The 25,202-nt window shown below is 43.6% G+C and overlaps 1 protein-coding gene across 1 annotated transcript in view; it reads left to right on the top strand.

Moving 5' to 3' along the window:
- The window catches only part of LOC114024071 (obscurin-like), a 291,936-nt gene that overhangs the window by 25,110 nt on the left and 241,624 nt on the right, over positions 1-25,202 (top strand). The window contains 8 exon segments of the mRNA XM_027836906.1: positions 6,994-7,269; positions 8,654-8,929; positions 12,335-12,610; positions 13,956-14,231; positions 15,556-15,831; positions 18,211-18,486; positions 21,304-21,579; positions 25,081-25,202. Coding sequence (XP_027692707.1) covers positions 6,994-7,269; positions 8,654-8,929; positions 12,335-12,610; positions 13,956-14,231; positions 15,556-15,831; positions 18,211-18,486; positions 21,304-21,579; positions 25,081-25,202 — 2,054 coding nt within the window.

The raw sequence follows: 25,202 nt of genomic DNA, 5'->3' as shown, positions 1-25,202 counted from the left end.
TGTGATATGATATGATATGATATCAGATGGCATGACGTAATATAATATAACATAACAATATAATGCAATATAATGTAATATGATTTAATATGATTTAACATAATAAAACAACATAATATAACATAACATGACATAACATAAGCTCAATACTCAAGTGAGGACGAGACATCAGCCAAATAGCAAATGCAAGCTTAGGCTGTATTAACAGAAGGTCGTGGGGTCATAGATTTAGAATGGGGAGGAATCTTCTAGTCATTTACTCCAACAGTCTCATTTTACAGATGGGGAAACTGAGGCCCAGAGAGTTTCAGTGACTCGCCCAAGAAAAGTCATGTCTGGAATGGAATGGAATAAACATTTATAGAGCTCCTACTATGTGCCAGGCACTGTGCTAAGTGCGTTTACAAATATTATCTCGTTCAATCCTCACAACAACCCTGTAAGGAGCTGTTATTATCCCCACTTTAAAGTTGAGGAAACTGAGGCAGAGGTTAAGTGACTTGCCCAGGGACACACAACTAGTAAATGTCTGAGGTCACATTTGAACTTAGGTTTACTTGATTCTAGGTCCAAAGTTCTATCCTCTGGCACTGAATTGGAATTTGAACCCAGGTCTTCTCACTCCAAATCTGTGGGATTTAGTGCCTCCTGCTGCCTCCCATTCTCAAAGCACAGAGTGCCAGGTTATAGTGATTTAAGTTGAATTACCTTTTTTCTAATAAGCACACATCTGGAGGATTGTGTTTAGTTCTAGGTACCGTATTTTATTTTATTTTATCTTATTTTGAATGAATGAAAAAGCATTTATTAAGCACTTACTGTGTACTAAGTTCTGTACAAAGTGCTAGGATACAAACAGAAAAAAGCGAGACAGCCCTGACCTTCAAGACACATAAAAGAAAGCTCAGCTGCAGAGCAGATAGGAAGTCCTGGAAGTCTTAAGGGTGCAGTGGTAGGGTGGATAATGATGATGATGATGATGATAGCTAGCATTTTTATAGCACCTACTATGTGCTAGGCACTTCACAAATATCTCACTTGATCCTCACAACAATCTCAGGGGTAGGTACTTTTATTACCTTCATTTTACAGTTGAGGAAACTGAAGCAAACCGAACTTAAGAGATTTACCCAGGGTTGCACACCTAGTAAGTGTCTGAGGCAGGATTTGAACTCAGGTCTTTTGAACTCCAGGCCCAACTCTCTATCCACTGCACCTTCTAGCTCAATAGCAAGCCTCAGAAGGTACCACATTTTGCAAAGGACAAGTAACAAGGTGGAACAGGTCCATAGGAAAGGATGAGATGCCATGCTAAATTCATTTCAGTTTAACAAGAATATATTAAATGCCTACTATGTGCAAGGCAGAGATAAAAGGAGTAAATGAAAAATTCTCTGCCTTCAAGGAGCTGGCATTCTGTTTACAACATTTAAAGAGCTAAATAAATAAACTATAATTTGAGGAATAGCCCATCCAAGAGAAATGGATTAAAATTTAATCTTTATAATTTAATCATCAAATGATTTCCACAGTCCTCTTCCAGCAGATGTAAGGGGCTCATTCACCTTTTCATGTCTGATTTCTATATTTTGTTGTTGTGTCCCTAAACACATCTAGCTGTGGCTTAGAGGTTCAGGCTGTTGTTCCTTGGCCCCATACCCGCAGCCTAGGTGCTTGGAATGTTCTTAGAGAGGAGGGAACTGGACAAGAGCATATGAATATTGGCAGATGGCCAGTGCCTTCTTGGTTTCTCCTTGTTCCTCCAGGAAGACAACTCCATTCTATGAGGATTTGTTGACAAAAAATGAGGATGCTTAGGAACTGATTCACATGATTTGCGGGATCATAATTACCATCTTCAAGCATAGGAAGACCTGTCCTGTAAAACAGACATTAGACATGCTCTGCTTGGCTCCAGAGGGGAGAGCTAGGAGCTCTGGGTGAAAGATGCAGAGAGGCAGAATCAGGCTTGATGTATCTGACCGGTCGGAATTGTCCAAAAATAGAAGGGGCTGTCTTGTGAGGTAGTGAGTCCCCCATCGCTGGAGGTCTCCCAGTAGATCTCCAGTGAAGATCACTTCTGTTTAGGGTGTCAAGAGGAGGTTCTTGAGAGATCTCCTTTGAGATCTCTTCTAACACTGAGCGATTCAGTGATTCTATGAAGGGCTCGTACAAAACTCAGGAATTGCAAACCCCGAAGCCCTATGCAATTCTGAGAGGCAGTGTGCATAGTTGATGGAGAACTGACTTCAGAGTCAGAGTCAGTCGTCTCTGGCAGATATTGGCTGTGTGACCCTGGGTAGGTCACTTAACTCCTCTGTGCTCCCGGGTCATCTCTAGACCATGAGCTATAGAACAGGTAAGAGGGAGTCTCCTCACAGGTGAATTCCCTATATCAGTGAAATTGTACTAAAAAAAAGAAACAAACAAAAAACCCTCTAGATAATTGTTAGCATCTGTCATTATTACTGGGGCAGCTAGATGGCTCAGTGGATAGAGTGCTGGACTTGGAATCGGAAAGACTCATATTACTGAGTTCAAATATGGCCTCAGATACTTACTAGCTGCATGACCCTGGGCAAGTCACTTAACCCTGTTTGCCTCTATTTCCTTCTCTGTAAAATGAGCTAGAGAAGGAAATGGCAAAGCACTCCAGTATCTTTGCCAAGAAAACCCCAAATGGCGTCAAGAAGAATTGGACATACACCAACAACAGCAGCAGCACTATTATAAATTATTTATTTCTTACTACAATGAACTATTAATACAATTATTAAAATAAATAAAAATAATTTAAATTATTTCAATTCTATTATTTAAAATTATTTAAATAATTTAATTATGGTTTGTTATTATAAAATCATGATTACTATTTACAATAATATTATTGCTATTTTTTATTATTACAAGGGAAGGAGAAATAGTGAGGCATTATGGCTTAGGAAGGGCAATGGATTTGGTGTAATAACAATACCTGGCATTTATATAGCACTTTAAGGTTTGCAAAGTGCTTTACAGTCATTATCTCATTTTATCCTCACAACAACCTCGGGAGGAGGGGGGAGGTCCAATGATTATCCCCATTTTACAGATGAGGAAACTGAGGCAGACAGAGGTTAAGGTAGGTAGCTAGTGTCTGAAGCCCCATTTGAACTCAGGTCTTCCTGACTGCAGGTCTAGCACTTAATCCACAATACAACTTAGCTTCCTTTTATGACTTTGAACAAGTGATAAAAATGACTTTTCTGGGCCTTGGTTTCCTTATCAGCAAAATGGAGGAGTTGGTGTCAAACCCCAGGGCTTCTTAACTTTTGTGTGTCAGAACTAACTCTTTACCAGCCTGGTGAAGCCTAGGGACCCCTTCTCTGAAGAATGTTTTTAAGTTTGTAAAATAAAATACAGAGCATTATAAAGAAAGACAATTATATTGAATGAATTATCAAAATATTTTTTAAATAGTCAAGATCATAGACTCCAGGCTAAGATCCCCTGGACCGCTAAGAGCCCTTCCATCGTGAAATCTTATGATCTAGGTCATCCTACGATTTAGAGCTGGAAGAGCCCTGAGAGATGATCCGGACTGACTCCCTTGTGTAGAGGAGGAAAAGGAAACCCAGAGAGGTTGTGACTTTCCCATGATTTCCCAATCAACTGTTTAGGGGAATGATGTTGGTATGAGGGGAGTTTGGTGGCCATTGGAAACTGACCTAGGCTTTATCACAGTACCTGGCACTTAGTAGGTGCTTCATAAGTATTTGTTGACCGACTGACTGATTGATGAGCACAATGTTTGGAGAGTGGATCAAGAGCTGGGAAGACATGGGGGAGGGGTCTGGAGACGAGGGGTAGTGCTGACTATGGCGGCTGTTGGGGTGTGTGTGGGGAGGTGTTTGGGGCTATTTGTATCAGTCCAGGCTGTTGTTCCCCAGCTGTCACCCATCATGTAGCAGGATAAGAACAAGTATAAAGAAGCTTCGAAAGCAGGTCCAGCCTGGCGCTGATTGTCTCTGTGCTGCCAGCTGAGCTTGCTCTGGCTTCCTATCCCTAGAGAAGGTGCTGGGGGTGGCTCTGGGCCTATGTAGCAACCTGCTTGTGATGGCCCAAGAGATATCATTGTTGGTTGGGAACACTCTACTCCTTCCCAGCTTGTGTCCCTCCTGCACCTTTCCTAGTCCCTCACCTTACACACTCTCCATTCCAGCCAAACTCAACCTGCCCTCCCTGCCCATGGAGAGCACATGCTCCTCACCTCTATCGATCAGCATCCTTCAAGGCTCACCTCCTCCCATAGTCTTACCTGATTGCTCTAGCTGGAAGTGTTGCTTATTCACTCCTTCCTCATATTTTCCTCAAACATTTTGATCTCTCCTTTACTTCCCTAATCTAACCGAACCTAACCCTAACCCTCCCTTGTGTTCATTACACTTACCTGTGTCTAGGCCATATCTCTCAGTAGACTGGAACCTCCAGGAGGTCAGGGATGGTTTCATTTATTCATCTCTATACTGATCAGCACCCACCCTGCAACTTAAAGTCTTCGACAGTGATACAGGAATACTGAGAGATTATGGTTTATTAGCAAGAGCCAGAATGTGTCAGGGGCGGGGCTTGAACCCCAGGTCTTCTGAACCCCAACTTCAGCTCTGTGCCCAATATGTTGCCTCTCAATGCTGTGTGTTTTGACTTTGTATCCAAGTGCCTGAGGACATAGAGCCTTGCATATAGTGGGCATTTAATAAATGTTTTGTTGACTTGAATTTTTCTATTTAATTTTTTTTACTCAATATTATTCTTTTTTAGGTCTCAGCCCAGCTGTTGTTATTCCATTGTTTCAGTTGTGTCTGACTCTTTGTGGCCCCATTTGAGGTTTTCTTGGCAGAGATACTAGAGTGGTTTGCCATTTCCTTCTCTAGCTCTTTTTTTTTTTTTACAGATGAGGAAACTGAGGCAAACAGGGTTAAATGACTTGTCCAGGGTCACATAGCTAGTAACTGTCTGAAGCCAGATTTGAACTCAGAAAGATGAGTCTTCCTGATTCCAGACTCAGCACTCTATCCACTGTGCCACCTAGCTGTCCCAGCTATTGTAACTTAATAGCTCCACCCAGTGACAGAGAATAATAGTCTGGCTGTTAGAACAACCTCTGGGCCCTTCTATAGCACTGAGGGGTTCCTCTTCGTTGACACCTCCTTCCTTTCCCTCCCCACAGATAAAGCAGTGAAATTTATCAACAAACCAGCATCACGTCCTGAGGTGATTGTCAGCCCTGGGGGACAGCTGGAGCTGGCCTGCGAGGTGTCCGAGGGTGGTGGGACTGTGGTGTGGAAAAGGGAGCAGAAAGAGGTGAAGAAGGACCAGAGGACAGAGATCCACACCCAGGGCACTCGGCGGACCCTCATCCTTCACCGGATGACCCACGGTGACCAGGGCACTTACAGCTGCCATGCTGGGGATGACCATGTCACTTTCCATGTCCGCGTTCAAGGTAAGAGGGAGACAAAGAAGGTCCTTGGTGGTAAAGGGGAGGTGTTCCAAGAGCCCGGGTGACCACTCTTCCCTCCCTCCTTCCCTCCCTTCCTTCCCTCCCTGTACTAGAGGTATTGTGGTCCAATGGATAGAGATCTAGCCTTGAAGCCAGGAAGACCTAAGTTTGATTCCTGTCTCTGATACATACTGGCTGTGCAACCCTGGGCAAATCGCCTAAGCATTCAGGACTTTGGGCAGCTAGCTTAAGACTATAGGCGCAGAGAAGGTCCTGAACTGTATTGGTAAAAGGAGTTTCCTCGCTCCAGGCGATCCCTATACCAACAAAATCAAAGGAGTTAACATATACAAAGTACTTTATAAACTTTATAGTGTTGTTATTGTTATAATGATTATTATTAATGACGGGTCCTGTCTCTGTTACGCTCCCCTCACTATGTGCCAGGTTCTCAGGATATGATGAAAAAAAAAACAAAAAACAAAAATAGTTCCTGCCCTCAAGGCGCTCACATTCTAGTGAAAGAATCTCAAAAACAGGCCTCATTTTGGGCAGGTGTCATGGCTAAACTCTTCTCAACCAGCTTTTTCCTTCTTAGCCTGTGGCCCCCTGGGCCAAATCAGGTCAGGGGCTGAAAGCAAGGAAACCAGCTATTACTAGGAGTCATTAAGCAGGCAATGGGCAGATAAGCATGTGAATAGGTAGGAGTAGCTGTGGGGTAGACTGGATGTTAGCTTCCCCTGCAACGTCTAATGTCTTTCCTGTCCCTGGTATCTCATTAAGTCAATAACTTCAACAGATTCTACTCTCTTCCAACCCCTCAAACCAAGGAAATCCCAATCTGAATGGGGAAGAGAGGATAAAAGAAGGGAATTCCATTCCAACCAGATCCACTATGGGGGGGCGTCCTGTTCATACACAGCTATTTAAAGTCCCTCAGACCTGGTTCTAGCCCTGCCTCTGATCACCTGTCACTTTTCTCTTTCCCTCTCTGAATTTCCTCATCTATAGAATGAGGGCGTTGGACTAGCTGATCACTAAGTTTCTTTCTGGGCCTGGCATTTTATGTTCTGGGATCTAAGATTTCTTCCATCTCTGACAATTCTATGTGTTAAGTAAAGATCCCTTCCATCCCTAGGTCTACTTATACTACGTCCCTTTTTATCTCTACGATTCTTACTATTTATTGAAATCAGAATGTATAGAATGGAATTATTCCTACGAGTGCAGACCTAAGGACCTAAGGAAGAGACAATGAGTTCTAAAAAGAGGGTGATATTATAAGGAGAAAGAGCCAGGAAGCCCAAGCTTCTCTATTTCCCCCTTTCCCATTGTTGAGCAGAGTTTGGGAGTTGGGGTGGGGTGGGGGACAATGTGCTGGATCTTATTGGGAAAGGACATAAGACACAAATGATGTAGGGAGGAGAGAGATAGGCAAGAGGTCTGAATCTGACCTGGTCTTGGGCCACTTAGAAATGTTGCCTCTTTTCTTTCCCAACCCTCTGCCTTAGAACCCTCATCAGTATTTGCCAAGGAGCAGCCGGGACAGAATAAGGTGCAAGTGGTGTCTGGGGAAAGTGCTACCCTGAGCTGTGAGGTGACTCAGCACCAGACGGATGTTACATGGTTCAAGGATGGGAAGAAACTCAGCTCAAACCAGAGGGTGCATGTGGAGGCCAAGGGCCGGAGCCGACAGCTGGTAGTGCAGCAGGTGGGGAAAGCAGATGCTGGAGAGTACAGCTGTGAGGCCGGAGGCCAGAAGGTCACCTTCCACCTCAGCATCAAAGGTAAGTGGCCTTTGGAGTGGGGGGAGTCTCATATGCGTCGTGTTGGTGATGGCAGCAGTGGAAAATAACCTGGAAACTTCAGGGCTGCTCATAGGATGACAGCTCTGTAGCTACAGCCAGGTCTAGCGCCCTCATTTTATAGATGAGGAAACTGAGTCTGAGAAAAGGTAAGCGACTTACCTAAGGCCACACAGCTAGTAAGTATCAGAAGCAGGATTTGAACTTGGGTCATCCTGACTCCAAGCTCAGCACTTTGTCCACTTCCCCTCCATATCCTCCAGCCATGTCTTCATCCTGTGTACTTCTCTTGCCCTTCCCAACCCAGGCATTTAACCCATTATTAACACAACCAGCAGCCTCTCCAGCCTTTTCATGTAAAACAAACCAGAAAGGTAGTACAGAGTCTTCACCTTATGCAACAGATTTATTCAAGCAAAGTTGGATTCATTCTATGGGAGCGGAGCCAGTTTTCTTATTGCTTCCCATTATAAAATCGAATGTGTTCCCACAACCATTTTGTCTTAAACTCCTGTCTGTTCACTTGAAACTTTTCACGAGGAAGGAATTAAAACAATATATAGACCTGCGTCACTTTGTCTTTGCATATCCAGACCTAGCATCCTTTCCTGCACATAGTAGGTGTTTAGTACATGTTTGTTCTTTTGGACTGAATTATAGTTCACTAACAACCTTCTGCCGCAGACAGCAGGCATAGAATACAGAATGTCCATTCTGGAGGGGATCTTCGAGATCACCTGGACAAATTCTTTCATTTCACAAAACAGGAAATTGAGGAATTGAGTGAGGCGGCTAGGTGGTTCAGTGGATAGAGCACTGAACCTGGAGTCGGAGAGACCTAAATTCAAATCTGGTCTCAGATATTTACTTAGATGTGTGACCCTGGGCACATTACTTTGCCTCATTTTACTCATCTGTGAAATGGGGATAGCCCCTACTTCCCAGGGTTGTTGTGAGGATAGACTGTGATAATATTTACGAAGTACTTTGCAAACCTTAAAGCACTATATAAATGCTAACCATTACCATTCTCGTTATTATGAATCATTCCTACTTGCCTCTTACTTTGTAATGTTTTTAGAATTTTTGGCATAGTTCTGGCCCTGGGATTCTCCCCTGATTTCTCTTATCCAGCCCTTAGAAAATTCTCCCACATCAGGGGCTCCCACATTTGTGTTCCCAGAACTCATCTCTTTCTTTTTTTGTCTGGATAGTTACAGCCGGCTTATAGTCTCACATTTCAGCAGGAAGTACCAATGTCTGCCATTAGGGTATTCTGGTCTCAAAACTTATCTCCATAATTTTGCTTTCTGTGAAATGAATTAGGATCCCGTGTTCTTGATTCTGTGTTTCATCCCTTTTGCAGAATCTGTGATTGTGTTTGCCAAGGAGCAGCAGACACAGAACAAGGTACAGGCCATGGCTGGTAGCAGCGCCACCCTGAGCTGCGAGCTGGACCAGGCCCAGACAGAGGTGACCTGGTACAAGGATGGGAAGAAACTGAGCCCCAGCCAGAAGGTGCACGTGGAGGCCAAGGGCCGGGGCCGGCAGCTGGTGGTGCAGGAGGCGGGGAAGGCTGATGCTGGGGAGTACACCTGTGAGGCCGGGGGCCAGAAGGTCACCTTCCATCTGGATGTCAAAGGTCAGCCACCCAGGGGGAGAGGGAATGGAATGATGTCTTCTGATTCAGGTGTGAATGTGAGTGTGTGTGTGTGTGTGTGTGTTTGTGAGTATGCAGTTCTACACTAAGATTTTTTGGAATACCCTGTATATCTTCTTAATGCATATCAATAGCCACCACCTCTCTGCACACTTTTTTACCTATCATGTTTCTTTAATTTATCAAAACCTAAAACTGCACAAAGACTTTTGAAACACCCTGTTTATTCTACATAAGGAAATCTAGGAATCAAAGAAGGGCAGGTATGGTAGAGAGATTTTGGTTGACTATCCATGGGGACAGAAGCAGGAATACTTTTGTCAGCAGAGTATGCTATAGACCAGTGCTTCTTAAACTGAATGCACAACAATGAAAAATTAATTAAAAATCAAATGTGTAAAAAATCCAAGGTGATTCTGGTGACGCTTTCCCATGTTGCATCGAACAACTTCACTGCAGCCTTGGTCATGAACACAAAGCATGTGCACTTTGCACTGTGCATGCCCTCAGGCCATGCAGTGCCAGTAAATGATGCCAAAAATGTGAAAAGGGGTGAAAAAGGGGTCGTGAATGGAAAAAGTTTAAGAAGCCCTGCTATAGGCATAAAGAGGATATAGATGAAGAATCGCCAACCATAAGCCTGGCACAAAGATAGATGTTATAGGAGTCATGGAAGACTTCAGTTATCCAGACATTTAATGGAGCTCCCTCTCCACTAGAAGAGGATATACCATTTATTGAAAATTTCTTTTTTCAAAGGTAAAAGAACTAACAAGGGGTAACTGTGTTCTGGATCTGATTGGGAAAATGATGGGAAACTTGGGGGAAAGTGACCATTCCCTCTTAGAGTTTGTGAGAGAGCAGGAAGGAAAGCTGGACGGAATGTGATGTGAGCTCCAGATTTTAGGAGAGCAGATTTCAAAGGGTTCAGAGGAAACATCCCATGATTAAAATGCTGTAGGGGAAGTCAGCCTAGGAGCGATGAGAAGCCTTCAAGAGCAAAATTCTGAAGATACAGAAATACTTGAAATGAAAAGGGGAGTTGTCAACCAATAAGCATTTATTTTATATTTATATGATAAATATTTATATAGTAGGCATCTACTATGTGCCAGTCACTATGCTAAGCACTGAAGAGGCTAATGTGGATGTCCAGGGAGCTCTCCAAACCCCTTAGGTGATAAGAACCCATATATAAAAGATGGAGGCAAAGGCTTGTAATAAAGGATGACTAGAGAATATTACTCTAAAAGCTGTATGCTAAAGCTCACAATGAGTTTTTTTAATTTTTAAATTCAATTTTTATTTTCAGTTCCAAATTCTCTATTTCCCTGCCCTATCTGTTGAGGAGGCAAGAAATATGATGCCTATTATACATATGAAATCATGCAAAATATTTTTACTTTAGCCATGTTATGGGGGAGGGGGCAAGAAAAAGTGGAAAAAATATACTTCAATCTGAACTCAGAGTTCATCATTTGTTTCTCTGGAGGCGGACAGCATTTGCTCACAATGAGTTAATGGTGATGAAGAACATTAAGGACAAAATAAAAGATTTTTTGGTTGTTTTTTCTTTTTTTTTTTTAGTTGCTCTGTGGAAAACAGGAGGCTTCTGGGGATGGGGATAACAACTGATAACAGAAAGAAGGCAGGGCAGCTCAAATCATATTTTGATTCTCTGCCAAGGAAACTGACCTTCAAACTGGAAAAGACAGAGCAAAAGTGGCTGATGGAGAGATAATAAATAAACAAATAATCAAATAAGTAAAATTTAAAAACTAAATAAAGAGGCAGAAAGAGAGCACATGTGTGCCTCGAATGAGTTCAGATCACCTTGACCAAGTGAAATACTTTTTCTGGTACTGAAACACCTGGCAGATGCAATTGCAAAATTTGAAAGACTGTAGAAAACAGGAAAGGGACTGGAGAAGGGCTAGAGGAGGGAAAATGAAATTTTAGCAAAGCTTTTGATGAAGTATCTCTTGATATTCTGTGTAAAAGATGGAGAGATGTGAGGTGGGTGTTAGTGTAAAAAGTAGAGACAAACCCAGTTGAATGTCAGGACCCCAAGAGTAGCCAGTATTGGCTGGACATCACATGGGCAGCAGTTATCCAATGGAGTGTGCCAGGGACCTATGCTTGGCTCTGAATTGTTTAATATTTTTATTTATGACTCAGATAAAAGCATCCATAGCACGCTTATCAAATTTGCAGATAAAATCTGGCAGAGATAGTGAACACACAGGATGGACCATGTCAAGATCCAAAAAGATTCTGATAGGCTAGAATCATGGGCTAAATCTAGTATGATGTAATTTAGTCATGTAAATCACATTTTAAAATACAAAACCTTACACTTGGGTTCAAAGAGTCAAATTCATAAGAACAAGATTAGAAAGGTGTGAGAGATGGAGATGAGAGAGAAATTTTGGGGGAAAAAAGATCTAGGGATTTTGATGGACTGAGAGCTCATTACAAGTCAACCAACAGTATCCCATGGCAGCCAAAAAAGCTAATTCAATCTTGGTCTGTGTTAAGAGCAGCATATTTATCAAGAATAAGATGGTAGTAGTCTTTCTATGTCCTGCCCTTGTCAGACTATCTGGAATATTGCATTCAGCTCAAGGCATCACATTTTAGGAAATATAAAATTAGAAGGAATCCATAGGCAACAACTAAGATGGTGAATGGCCTTGAGTTCATCCCTCATGAAGACTGGCTCGAGGAATTAGGGATATTTAGCTTGGAAAAGAGAAAAATCATGAGGAATATGATCACTGTCTTTGACCATTAAGTGAAAGAAAAATTAAGCTTGTTCTATTTGGGCCCAGCCCAGAGGGTAGAACTAGAGACAATGAGTAGAAGTCACAAAGAGATAAATTAGAATTTGACATAAAGAACAAGTTCCTGAGAACTAGTTATCCAAAAGTGGAAGGTGCCATCTTGGGAGGTTGTGGGTTCTTCCTCATTGGAGGTCTTCAAGCAAAGGTGAGATGATAACTTCTTGGTTATGTTGTAGCAGGTATTGTTTTTTAGGTCTAGGTTGTACCAGATGGTCTCTGAGTTCCTTTCTGCCTCTGCAATTCCATTGTTCTGCAATTTATAGCTCTGGATGTCTTCTTGTCCTCATCCTACTAGCCTTAGGAAGTTCTCCTGCCTAGGGAGTCCTTCTGATCTTGTTCTTAGAGTTTCTAGAACTCAGCTCTTGTCTTTTTTCATGCAAATATTCATTGTCTCATAGAGCTGGGCTGTAGAATCACACTCCACCAGAAGGTGTCACTCAGAGTACTCTGGTCTGATTATTATTTCCAAAAATTTTCGTTTCTATGAAGTGAACCAGTTTCCTGTGTGGTGGGTCCTTGACTCTTGTGTTCATCTTTTTCCCAGAGTCTGTGGCAGTGTTTGCCAAGGAGCAGCAGACAAAGAGCGAAGTACAGGCCGTGGCTGGTAGCAGCGCCACCCTGAATTGTGAGGTGGCCGAGGCTCAGACAGAGGTGACCTGGTACAAGGATGGGAAGAAACTGAGCCCCAGCCAGAAGGTGCACGTGGAGGCCAAGGGCCGGGGCCGGCAGCTGGTGGTGCAGCAGGCGGGGAACGCAGATGCTGGGGAGTACACCTGTGAGGCCGGGGGCCAGAAGGTCACCTTCCGTCTGGATGTCAAAGGTCAGTTGCCTGGGATAGAGGGTGAAAATGTCTTCTGATTCAGAGGGGGTGTGTGTGTGTGTGTGTGTGTGTGTGTGTGTGTGTGTGTGTGTGTGTGCATGCGTGTGTGTGAGACAGAGAGAGACAGAGAGAGAGAAAGAAGAGAGATAGACAAACAGACTGACCGACAGATAAAGAGAAGCACAGATTGGGGCAGAGATGGAGAGAGACAGAAACAGCTGCTGGGAGGAGGTCCGGAGGCTCCATGTGCCTAGTCATCTGATCGACATAACAACTTGCCAGGCATTTGGTCCCTTAGAAATAACCCTGCTTCCTTCAACCCCTCCCCACCACAGTCCTGCCTCTTGCCTCAGTGTCCCCAGTCTTCTTCTGCCATTGTCTAGAAATCTCTGATGCAATGGCTGTGGGAGGCTGAGGGGAAGGAACCATAAAACAAACGAGGGCTTATTCTAGAGTCAAGTTTTCTATTGGCCCTTATGTTGAATAAATGAGAAAAATGTAGCAGCAGAGACTTTGGGCTTTATAGAACTGATGGGCGCAAGCAAGGATGGAGTCATTCTATAAAGTATGTCAAATTGTTCTGCTGTCTCCCGTTAGAAAACCAGATGTGTGTTGCCACACCCAAAAACAGAACAGCAATCCCTAGTCCATTGCATTCTAACTTTTTATAAGGAATTAAGACAGTATTCTGTTCTGCAGCATGCTGGGTATTATAGTATGACAATGATGTTCTACCTACTAACAGCAGTCATAAATTCGTAGAGTGTCAGAGCTGCGAGGGCCGTATGATAGTGAATCCCTAAGAGGGGTTAAGTGAATTGTCCAGGGTCACACAGCTAGTAAGTGTCTGAGGCTGGATTTGAACCCAGGTCTTCCTGACTTCAGGCCCTTCAATCTAGGCATTATGCCACCTAGATACCGATAATATAGTACATAGGATCTCAGAACTGGGAAGGCTTAAAGAGGTCAGCCTGTCCATCTCCTAATTTTACAAAGGAGAAAACTTATTAACTGTATCTCCTGGTAATTTACCATTCTCTTATAGTATTTCTTAGAGCTTTATAGTAGACTCCTCCTAATTTCTTTACACCAGCCCTTGCGACAGTCTCCCACATCAGGTTTCCCTGACTCTCATGGCTCCTAGTGCTCACCTTTCTTCTTCTGTCAGAATAACTGCATTGTCTGAGAGAGCAGAGCTGTAGCCTCACACTTCAACAGAAGGTGCCAGGGTCTAACCTCAGGGTACTCCAACAAGAAAATTACTGACTTCCAAAGCTTCACTTTCTGGAAAATGACACATTGGCTGTGATGTGTCTTTGACCTGACGTGTTCGTCCTTTTCTCAGAGTCTGTGGTGGTGTTTGCCAAGGAGCAGAAGACAAAGAACGAGGTACAGATTGTGGTGGGTAGCAGTGCCACCCTGAGCTGTGAGCTGGCCCAGGCCCAGACAGAGGTGACCTGGTACAAGGATGGGAAGAAACTGAGCCCCAGCCAGAAGGTGCACGTGGAGGCCAAGGGCCGGGGCCGGCAGCTGGTGGTGCAGCAGGCGGAGAAGGCAGATGCTGGGGAGTACACCTGTGAGGCCGGAGGCCAGAAGGTCACCTTCCATCTGGACGTCAAAGGTCAGTTTCCTTGAGTCTGGGGAACCATAATGCCTTCTGATTCAAGTGTGCGTGTAGATGTGTGCATACATGTGCAGGTATATATGCACAGGTATACATGTATGTGTCTATCTGTACGTACATGTGCATTGTGTATACATATATATGTGCGCCTGTTTAACCTAGAGGAAACTCTGGGGCTGTTTATTGTACTTTGTATGTTTTTCTTGACCTGTCTCAAGTCATTCAGTCTGTTATTAACATCACTTTCTTCTTTCTCTGATCTGTTGTTGTTGACCTGGCTTTGATGCCATAGTTGTGAGGAAATAGGAGGGAAGGGACATAGGAACATACAAGCAGAGCCAGAAGGGACCTTGGAGGCTAATGAGTCCAGCCCCTCCAATTTATAGGTGAGTTAAGTGAGGCAGGGATCACACGGCCAGTAAGTGTCTGAGGCTAGATTTGAATTCAGGTCTTCCCGACTCCAAGTCTAGTGTCCTTTCTGCTCTATCATGCTGCCTCCCATACAGGTCATAAGACTAGAGGGGACCACGTCCTAGAATAAAAGGCATCATTTGCTGTAACCTGAATGCAAAATGAATTGGCATAACTAATGTACACACATTGTCTGCTTTTTGGAACAAATGTGGCCAAAGTTGTAGTTTTTCTATAAAGCCAATTTAGTTTTCCTAACAACACCCAATAAATCAGACAAACACACAGACACACAGACACACACACACACAGACACACACACACACACACACACACACACACACACACACACACACATCCAAGCCCACTGAGTTAAGGTTTTTGGTAATAAAGGGATTAAAATGACAACTCACATTCTGAGCATCATAGAACACCAGAGACTCTCTGAGACTGGATGTAGGATGACAGTGTGATCACTGGAAGGGATTTTACACATTCTCTAGTCCACACCTTCTCCACCTCACTGTAAACTGACCTTGATGAGTAGATCCCCCTACCTTTTCAACATTCTTAGAATTTTGTAGTGAATTCCTGGCTCTGGAATTCCCCCTATATTCCTCCTACCAGTCCATTGGGAATTCCTGCCGCATTAGCAGATCTATTCAATGCTACCCTTGTAGTTCTAGGATGCCAGGATCATAAGGGACCGTGGAGGTCATCTGGTTCAACTCACTCACTTTACACATGAGGGAGCCCAGATGCAGGCAAGGTTAAGTGATTTGTCTAAGGTTATACAGAAAGTAAGTTATAGTGGCAAGGTCTGAACCCAAGTCTTCTGACCCAAGGGCCAGGGTTTTTTCCACTATACCCCATTGCCTCCTTTTTGAAACTGTGTTCATCCCTTCTCCAGAATCAAAGGAAGTGTTTGCCAAGGAGCAGCAGACTCAGAGCAAGGTGGAGGCCGTGGCGGGTAGCAATGCCACCCTGAGCTGCGAGCTGGCCCAGGCCCAGACAGAGGTGACCTGGTACAAGGATGGGAAGAAACTGAGCCCCAGCCAGAAGGTGCATGTGGAGGCCAAGGGCCGGGGCCGGCAGCTGGTGGTGCAGCAGGCAGGGAAGGCAGATGCTGGGGAGTACACCTGTAAGGCTGGGGGCCAGAAGGTCACCTTCCGTCTGGATGTCAAAGGTAAGCTGCTCTGGGTGTTGGGGAGCAGAATGCCTTCTGATTCAAGGGCGTGTGTGTGTGTGTGTGTGTGTGTGTGTGTATTTGGTTTTTGTGAAGTGAACAATTTGGATTGCAAACAATCTCAGTTTCCTTTTCTGTAAAATGGGGATAATAGGAGCAGTTAGGTGGCGCAGTGAATAGATCTGTGGCCTTGGAGTCAGGAGGATCTGAGTTCAAATCCAGCCTCAGACACTTAACACTTATTAACTGTGTGACCTTGGGCAAGTCTCTTAACCCTGATCGCCTCTCCAAAAAAAAAAAAAAAAGCAAAAAAAAAATGGGGGTAATAATAGCATCTACCTTACAGGGTTGTTGTGAAAATCAAATGACATAACATTCGTGAAGTGTTTGGCAAATATTAACGTGTTATATAATTGTTAGTTACTATTATTATTATCTCTAAGGTGCCTTCCAGCCCAAAATCCTGTTGTCACCTGGGACCCAATATCCTCCATTGACTCTGGGCTCACACTGACCAGGTCCAATCCTAGAGGCATAATCAGAAGAGACTCAGTTTCTTTCTTTGGCTCTTTATGTCCCCACCCCAGAGTTTTACTCCAGGAAAATTTCCAAAATGAAACTTACAGCTTATGTTTAGATTTCCCCAAATATGGATAACAGAATCCCTGACAGCCCCAAGGCACACAATAAAGATGCTGGCTTTGGGAAAACAGCAGTCCATGTACGGATGCAGAAACAAACAAAGCCCTCAGATAGCCCATCAGCTGCTCCTCTAAAGAGAAGCACTTTGCAGAACTGCTGGACAGCCAACCAGGCCCCTTTGCCAGAGCCCTCGCTGTCCAAGGAACTTGCAGCAGTATCTGTATTAGGAAGGTCCAGATTTCTTGTGTCCTCTTCACCACAGCACAGCTTGAGTGCAACCTTGGGGCTGCAGGCTGAGCCTCTGTTGATCACTCTCTTCTTTCTCCAAGAAGAACACTACAGTGTTGTGAAAATCTTCCTCTGAGCTCAGGAACTCTGGAAATCAGAGTTACCCATGAAGCAACTCCGAAGGATGGTACTGCCCAAGAAATCTCCCTTCTCTGGCTAAAAGGGTAGATTCTGGAATCAATGTGCCTAGGGCAGGGGTGGGGAACCTGAGGCCTCCAGGTCACATGTGGCCTTCTAGGTCCTCAAGGGTGATCCTTTGACTGAATCCAAACTTCTCAGAACAAATCCCCTTAATGAAAGGATTTGTTCTGTGAAACTTGGACTCAGTCAAAAGGCTGCACGCAAGGACCTAGAAGGCCACATGTGGCCTCGAGGCTGCAGGTTCCCTACCCCTGGATTAGGTAGATTGCTAGGTAGGGAAGGGTATTCCCTACTTGGTGCTTAAAAGACACATTACTCAAGTTGTAAAGAAGAATTAGAACTAAAGGGAAAAACTATGAGAAAGAAAAAAAAGAGAGAAAGAAAATAGTGTGCTTCAATCTGCATTCAGACTCCATAGTTCTCTCTCTGGATGTGGATAGCATTTTCCATCCTGGGTCCTTTGAAGATGTCTTAGATCCTTGCATTGCTGAGAAGAGCTAAATTTTTCAGTTAGTCATTGCACCACATGGCTGTTACTGTCTAAAACGTTCTCCTGGTTCTGCTCACTTCACTCAGCATCAGACCATACAAGTCTTTCCAGGTTTTTCTGGTCTGCCCACTCATCATTTCTTACAGCATAATAGTTTTCCATTACATTCATATACCACAACTTGTTCAGCCATTCCCCAGATAATGGGCATCCCCTCAATTTCCAATTCTTTGCCACCACAGAAAGAGCTGCTATAAATATTTTTGTACATATGGGTCTTTTTCCCATTTATATGATCTCTTTGGTATACAGCCCTAGAAATGCTATTGCTGGGTCAAAGGGTAGCCTTAGCATATCTTCTGGGCTATTCCCACCAGCCTAGAGGAAATTCTCCTGAAATAAAGGATACCCTTGATCATGCTCTTACAATCCCTAGAGTTGTAACAAAAGGAGCTATGGACTTGGACTCAGGAGGCATTGATTCGAATCCCAGCTTTTGTACTAATAAGCATCTCTGAGCCTTCATTTTCTCATCTGTAAAATGGGGTTACATTGGGGGTATAGTTAGGATGTACTTTATAAATCTTAAAGTGCTGTGGAAATGAGAATAATTATGTTTTTTTTGCCCCTTTTGTCTGCGAATAATAATAGTCTGGTTCAAAAATTGTAGCCTCAATTTCTATATAGGGTACCAGTGTCTAATTTTGTATTCTGGTCTAAAAATTACTCATCTACAAAATGTCAGTTTGTGGAAAGTGAATCAAGTGCTCCGTGGGCTATATCTCTGACTCCTGTGTGTTTTGCCTTCCCTTTTCTAGAACCTGTGGTAGTGTTTGCCAAGGAACAGAAAACTCAGAGCAAAGTGGAGACCGTGGCCGGTAGCAATGCCACCCTGAACTGTGAGGTGGCTGAGGCCCAGACAGAGGTGACCTGGTACAAGGATGGGAAGAAACTGAGCCCCAGCCAGAAGGTGCACGTGGAGGCCAAGGGCCGGGGCCGGCAGCTAGTGGTGCAGCAGGCGGAGAAGGAAGATGCTGGGGAGTACACCTGTGAGGCCGGGGGCCAGAAGGTCACCTTCTGTCTGGATGTCAAAGGTTAGCACTTTCTGCATCAGGAAATTATAATGCTTTCTGTTACAGGTAGCTGGAAGATTTAACTATGGTCTAGAAACTCTGGGACTGCTAATGTCTCTTCACTCTATAGTTTCTTCACCTGTCCTCTTATGGTACAGTGGAAGAACACACTGGATTTATAATCAGAGGATGTGAGTTCAAATCTCAGTACTCCCTCTTATTGCATCTAAAACTTAGGTTATACACCTGCCATTTGTTTGGACCTTGGACCTCAGTTTCCTCATCTGTACAATAAAAGGCTCAGACAAGGTGATCTTTAATTCTCTTCTAGCTCTACATCCTAGGAACCCTTATCAATATGTCATCTGTACTCACTCTTCTGTTCATCCTATCTCATTGTTTCGAGGTCTCTGATGCCTTGATTGTCGGAAGCTGAAGGAAGGGACTGTAGACTAACTAAGGCCCAGGTCTAGACACACAATTGCTATAGTCTTTGTGCAAAGAAAATCAGGAAAGCAGGAACACATGCATTGTTTGCTTAATCAATCAATCAATCAACAGACATTTATTAGGTGCCTGCTGTGTCCCAGGAACTATGCTAGGTACCAGGATGACAGAAACAGTCCCTGTCCTCTGGAGGCTTACATTCTGCCAGCGGAGGCCTGTACATATACAATTAGATACAAATATAAAAACATAGATATGAGATAATTGGGGGCAGGGGGAGCAGAGGCACTAGTGGTTTATGGGGAGGCATCAGAAAGAGCTTCACGTGGAGGGTAAGGATTGAGGTGAATTTTCAAAGAAGTGAGGGATTTTAAGAAGCAAGAGTGAGGAGGGGAGAGCCTTCCAGGTTTGGGGGATAGATAGCTAAATGAAAGGCACGGAGATAAGAGACGACTGTAGAATGGATGAAGGGGAATACTGTAGATGAGGTGGAAAAAACAGGTTGTGGCCACGGGTATGCTGGAGGCAGCAGCTCGAATTGACTTGTGAAGGCCAGTTAATACATTTTCAAGGTGAGCGATTACACCTTGGAAATTGGCAATTGCCAAAAATCAGGACTTGATTTACTGTTTTGTTGATTTAAAAGGCGATGGAGGAAATGCTAATGATACAGATTAAACTAAAAGTTGGATCATGCATACATTTCTTTCCCCAGAGGACCCTGTTGTGTTTCAAGCACATCACTAGCTGACCAGTTGTGAAGGGCTTTGAATGCCAGGAGAATCTGTGTTTTATTTCAGAGGTGATAGAGAGCCACTGGAGTTTATTAAGTAGGGGAGTGGCCTGGGCAAGCCTGAACTTCAACAAAATTAGTTTCAGAGCTGTAAGGAGGATGGATTTGAAAGAGGGTCTCTGTGAGAGGTGATGAGGGCCTAGACCAGGTTGATGGCTTCAGGAGCAGAAAGGTGGGGATCTGATGGTGTACAGGTAGATGCTGTACAGGTAGAATCAACAAGGCCTGGCACCTGATTGGATATGTGGGAAAGATGGGCTCAAGGAAAGTTGGAGGCTTTCTGTAAAGTGAGTCCTTTCTAGTTGCCTCCTATGATAAAATCAGGCATGTATTCTCATATTTCAAAACAAAACAGAAACAGAAACAGAAATCCTTAGATTTCCTTAGGGCAGCTAGGTGGCTTAGGGGATAGAGCACTGGGCCTGGAGTCAGGAAGACTCATCTTCCTGAGTTCAAATCTGGCCTCAGACACTTCCTAGCTGTGTGACCCTGGGCAAGTCACTTAACCCTGTTTGCTTAAGTTTCCTCCTCTGTAAAATCAACTGGAGAAGGAAATGACAAACCACTCCAGTATCTTTGCCAAGAAAACCCCAGATGGGGTCACTGAGTCAAACACAACTGAAAATGACTAAACAACAATAAATTTCCTTAGAAATCTTTAAACTTTTGATTTTAAGGACAAAGTTAAGAGAGAAAATCATCCGATAGCATGCTAGATGATGTCCTGCCTATTAAAAATAGAACATAGAATGTCAGAGCTTAGAACATAGAACATTTCTATAAGAGTTAGAAGTGACCTTAGAACATTCAGTGTTAGATTTGGAAGGGACATAAGAACATAGAACTTGGAATGTCAGAGCAAGGAGAGATTTTGGAACATAGAATATTAGAGCTGGAAGCGCCCTTGGAACATGTAACTTAAAAATGTCAGCTGGAAGTGATCTTAAGAATATGGAATATTAGAACTAGGAGAAACATTAAAACATGGAATGTTAGAGTCTAGGAGGGACCTTAGAACATGGAATGTCAGAGCTAGAAGTGACCCAGAACATGGAATGTTAGAACTGGGAGAGACCTTGTAACATGGAATGTTAGAGTCTAGAAAGGACTTTAGAACGTGGAATGTTAGAGCTGGGAGGGATCTTTGAACATGGACTATTAGAGCTGGGAGGTGTATTTAAACACAGAATTTAGAATGTCAGAACAGGAAGGGACCTTGATTATTTAATGAAACTGGCTCTCATTATACAGAACAGAAAACTTGGTGGTTGTTGCTACTGGCTGTTCATTTTTTCTTTGAAACCTTTTAAGACTTCTGTAGTACACTCTTGGCTCTGGAATTTTCACTGTGCTCCTTTGAGAGAATTCATCACATCAGGGGTTCTCTCTTATCCTACCCTTTCAGTTCTTAGAACTTAACTCTTTCTTGTGGCTTCTCTTGTTAAATACATCTAACAGAGCTGGCTGTAATCTCACAATTCACCAGAGGGTGCCAGAGTCTAACATCTAGACTAAAAATTACTCACTGAGTTTCTGGAAAGTGAATTAGGGCCCAGTGTGGTATGTCTTTGACCCTGTGTGTTCATCCCCCTTCCCAGAATCTGTGGTGGTGTTTGCCAAGGAGCAGCAGACACAGAACAAGGTGGAAGCCGTGGCGGGTAGCAGCGCCACCCTGAGCTGTGAGCTGGCCCAGGCCCAGACAGAGGTGACCTGGTACAAGGATGGGAAGAAACTGAGCCCCAGCCAGAAGGTGCACGTGGAGGCCAAGGGCCGGAGCCGGCAGCTGGTGGTGCAGCAGGCAGGGAAGGCTGATGCTGGGGAGTATACCTGTGAGGCCGGGGGCCAGAAGGTCACCTTCCATCTGGATGTCAAAGGTCAGTGTCCTGGAAGGAGGGAGAATTTTAATGCATTCTGGGGTGTGTGTGTGTGTGTGTGTGTGTGTGTGTGTGTGTGTGTGTGTGACAGATACACAGACAAAGAAAGATACAGAGATAGAGACAGAACCTTGAAATTTTGAATTTGGAGTTACTCATATCCTCTTCTCCCAATGGTTTTCTGGATCCCCTCCATTGGCTAATTAAGTCTATTATCAAATTCACTTTTCTCATCCCCAGCCTTGGGCATTTCCACTTTACTATCTGGATTTCTCTGATGTTCTAGGCCCATAGATTAAATGGGACCTGTTCTACACAGCACCTAGTAGAGGTTGGGCCCTCAGGTGCTAAGTACTCATTATCCAGCACCTTCCACAGCTCCATCTAGTCCTTTGTCATTGGGACTAATGAGAGACTGAAGTACAAAATGGATCTCAATGAATCATTCAATCAAAAAGCATGTAAGTGTCTTCTACGTGGCAGGCATTGTGTTAAGACCTAAGGATAAAAGGAAAAATTAAAAAAAAAAACTGTTCCTGCCCTCAAGAAACTTACATTCTAAACAACATATACATAAATAGGCACATACAAGATATAGAGTAGATAGCAACCTTTCATTTTTCCATGAGGGAATTATATCTTTGGTGTGACAGCAGCTTGGTGGATTGTCATTAGCTTTTCCTTCCTAGGATGGTTGTCTCTGACCACAGGCATGCTTCTGGGATGCCATTGTGTGCTCAGGACAAAGAACAGCACTTTAATATTGATCCAGGAGAAGAATGAACCTGGTGAAATCTAGTCCAAACCAGCAAACACCTACTATGTGCAAAGCACTATGCTAGGCACCAGAGATAAAAAGACAGAAGAAAAAGTAGTCTTATGCTGCATTTCAAAGCCAAATAGAAGTGAATTTTGAATTCTTCATGGTTTTAGATTTTCTGTGCTGCTATTATGTTCCAGTAGTATGGTTAAATTGCATTGTTTGGGTGGGAATACCCAAAACTAATATTAATTATTTTTTTTAAATTGATGTATTTTGGGAAAGTTGGAGAATTTTTGTAGAATGAATCTGATTTTCTCATTGAATTTCATTATATAATTGGAGATGTGTCCCAACACATGAAAAGACCCCAATAGACCAAAAAGGTCAGCCTCAAGGCATGCTATCCATTAGAATTTTACCTGTTGAATGCCATAGCTCTTACCAAGAATTCATATTTTCTCTGAAGGATTTTTAGCACGTATTATTTTCAGAATTCTTAGTAGTTCCTGACTCAGAGCCCTCTGCCTTCCCCACCAGCAGAAAGCATTTTCTTAATTTCCAGACCTTATGTTGTAGACTCATGGAAGTATGGAACCTCAGAATTCTAAGGGACCTCAGAGGTTCTCAAGTCCAACCCATACATGAGCAGAAGTCCCCTCAACATCCCTGTCATATGTAGTCATTTAGCTTCTGCTTGGAGAGTGCCATTGATGAGGTACTCACTACCTACCAAGGCAGTTCTTTCCCCTTTGGGATAACTTTAATTGTTTAGGCAGTATCCCCACACACACTTTATACAAGGTGTCCCTAAAATCTGAGTGCAGTTTTAACTTTAAACAGCTTAAAATGCTGCTGGCACTTAAAATTGTTCGTCTGCAACATCCACACCTTGCTCTTGGTTCTGACCTCGAAGGTCTAGAATTGCCAGTCTGGTCCCACTTCCACCTTTCAGTACTTACTTGAAGACAGCAATCATGTCTGCCCTTAGTCTCCTCTTTTCCAAGCTAACCATTTCCAGTTTCTTTCCCCTAAATCCCTCAGTCCTCTCACTATCCTGGTTGTCCTCTAGCTTGTCAAGGTCCTTCTACATTGAGGCCCCCAGGACCAGGGGTTTGTTAGAGCTAGCTCAAACTAACAAAAACTGATTGTTAAATTTCCATTATGAGTATTTACACCTTGTTGTTGTCATTGTTTACTTGTGTCCAACTCTTCATTATGCCGTTTGGGATTTTCTTGGCAAAGATACTGGAGTGATTTACCATTTCCTTCTCCAGCTCATTTTACAGATGAGGAAACTGAGGCAAACAGGGTGAAATGACTGCCCAGGGTCACATAGCTAATAAGTGTCTGAGGTCAGATTTGAACTCAGGTCTTCCTGATTCCAGGCCTTGTACTCTATCTACTACTGAGCCGCCTAGCTGTCCCTAAAAATTTATACCTTGGAAGTGGGCAAATGCTGCAAATCCAGGCTTGATTTGTTGTTTTGCTGATTTAAGAAAGTAAGGGGGAAAGTATTAATAATGCAGATTAACCTTAAAAGTGTGTTTCTGAACAAGTACAAGATAGGGAGCCTTAATATCATTTAGTGAAAAGACTTGGGCAGCTTATAGAACTATAGGGCAGCCTATAGAACTAATGCAAGTGTGGGCTACATTCTTCACTTAATGCAAAGAAGTTAGTGTCTAAAATCAGGGAGATGACAATGTCCCAAGCCTCATCTCTCAGGCTCCCCACAGAATATTGTGTCTAGTCTGGGGCAGAGATTGGTGCTGGTAAATGTCAGTGGATGGTTTTGAATCCCCCCCCCTTCTATAGCTATTTACAACTAATAGAGTTAGGCTATAGTAAACGCCCTTTGTCATTTGAAGCCCTCCAGCCTGAAAATTTCATAACCCTAAGTAGTTTGTTTCAGTAAAGTGAATCAGTGATCTGTGTTATTCACTCCATTAAAAACAAAACAGGGGCAGCTAGGTGGCCCAGTGGATAGAGCTCTAGCCTTGGAGTCAGGAGGACCTGAGTTCAAATCTGGCCTCAGACACATAGCATTTACTAGCTGTGTGACCCTGGGCAAGTCACTTAGCCCCATTGCCTGGCCAAAAAGAAAAAAAAAAGAAACAAAACAAAACAAAACACAACTTGTTTATTTAGAGTATACTGACAATGGGTACTGACAGACATCTCATGCTATTCTCCTTCATTTATTCTATCCTTGTCACCAAAATGGACTGCTTTCTCCCCTGTCTCCATCTATTCCTTTGTTCATTCCATCTCCCTAGCCTAGAATGAACCCCTCCCTGCCCCATCTCCATCTGTTGATATCCTTTCTACCCTTCCTTTGAAGCCCAGCTCAGGTGCCATTTTCCCTGACCCTCTCTTTACACCTTCTCCCCAATGTGAAGTGTTCTCTCCCTCCTGAAATCCCTCCTGACACTTCCTGTGGGCCTTTTTTGCTCATGCTGTAATATCAGTTATTCGTTTAAGTGTCTTCCTCTCCCTACCCCCTCCCTCCCCAATTGGATGTTACGCTTTCTGAGAGAAGGGTCTGTGTTTTATTTATCTCTGTGTCCCCAGCACCAAGCACAGGGCATTCTATATTTGATGAATGTTTGTTGGATTACTAAATGAGTGAATGTGTTCCTTCACAACCCAGAGTTGCCTTTATTCTACCCAGTGCTACCGATTTAGACGGAAACAATCTGATAGTTCATTTGGATTCTCTGACTATCTTTTTCCTCTAGAGACCATAGTGGTGTTTGCCAAGGAGCAGCAGACACAGAACAAGGTGGAAGCCGTGGCGGGTAGCAGCGCCACCCTGAGCTGTGAGCTGGCCCAGGCCCAGACAGAGGTGACCTGGTACAAG

This window comes from Vombatus ursinus, unplaced genomic scaffold, assembly GCF_900497805.2.
Source record: "Vombatus ursinus unplaced genomic scaffold, bare-nosed wombat genome assembly UNPS02014820.1, whole genome shotgun sequence".
In the NCBI taxonomy this organism is placed as follows: Eukaryota; Metazoa; Chordata; class Mammalia; order Diprotodontia; family Vombatidae; genus Vombatus; species Vombatus ursinus.
This window is presented reverse-complemented; position numbering and strand designations above follow the sequence as displayed.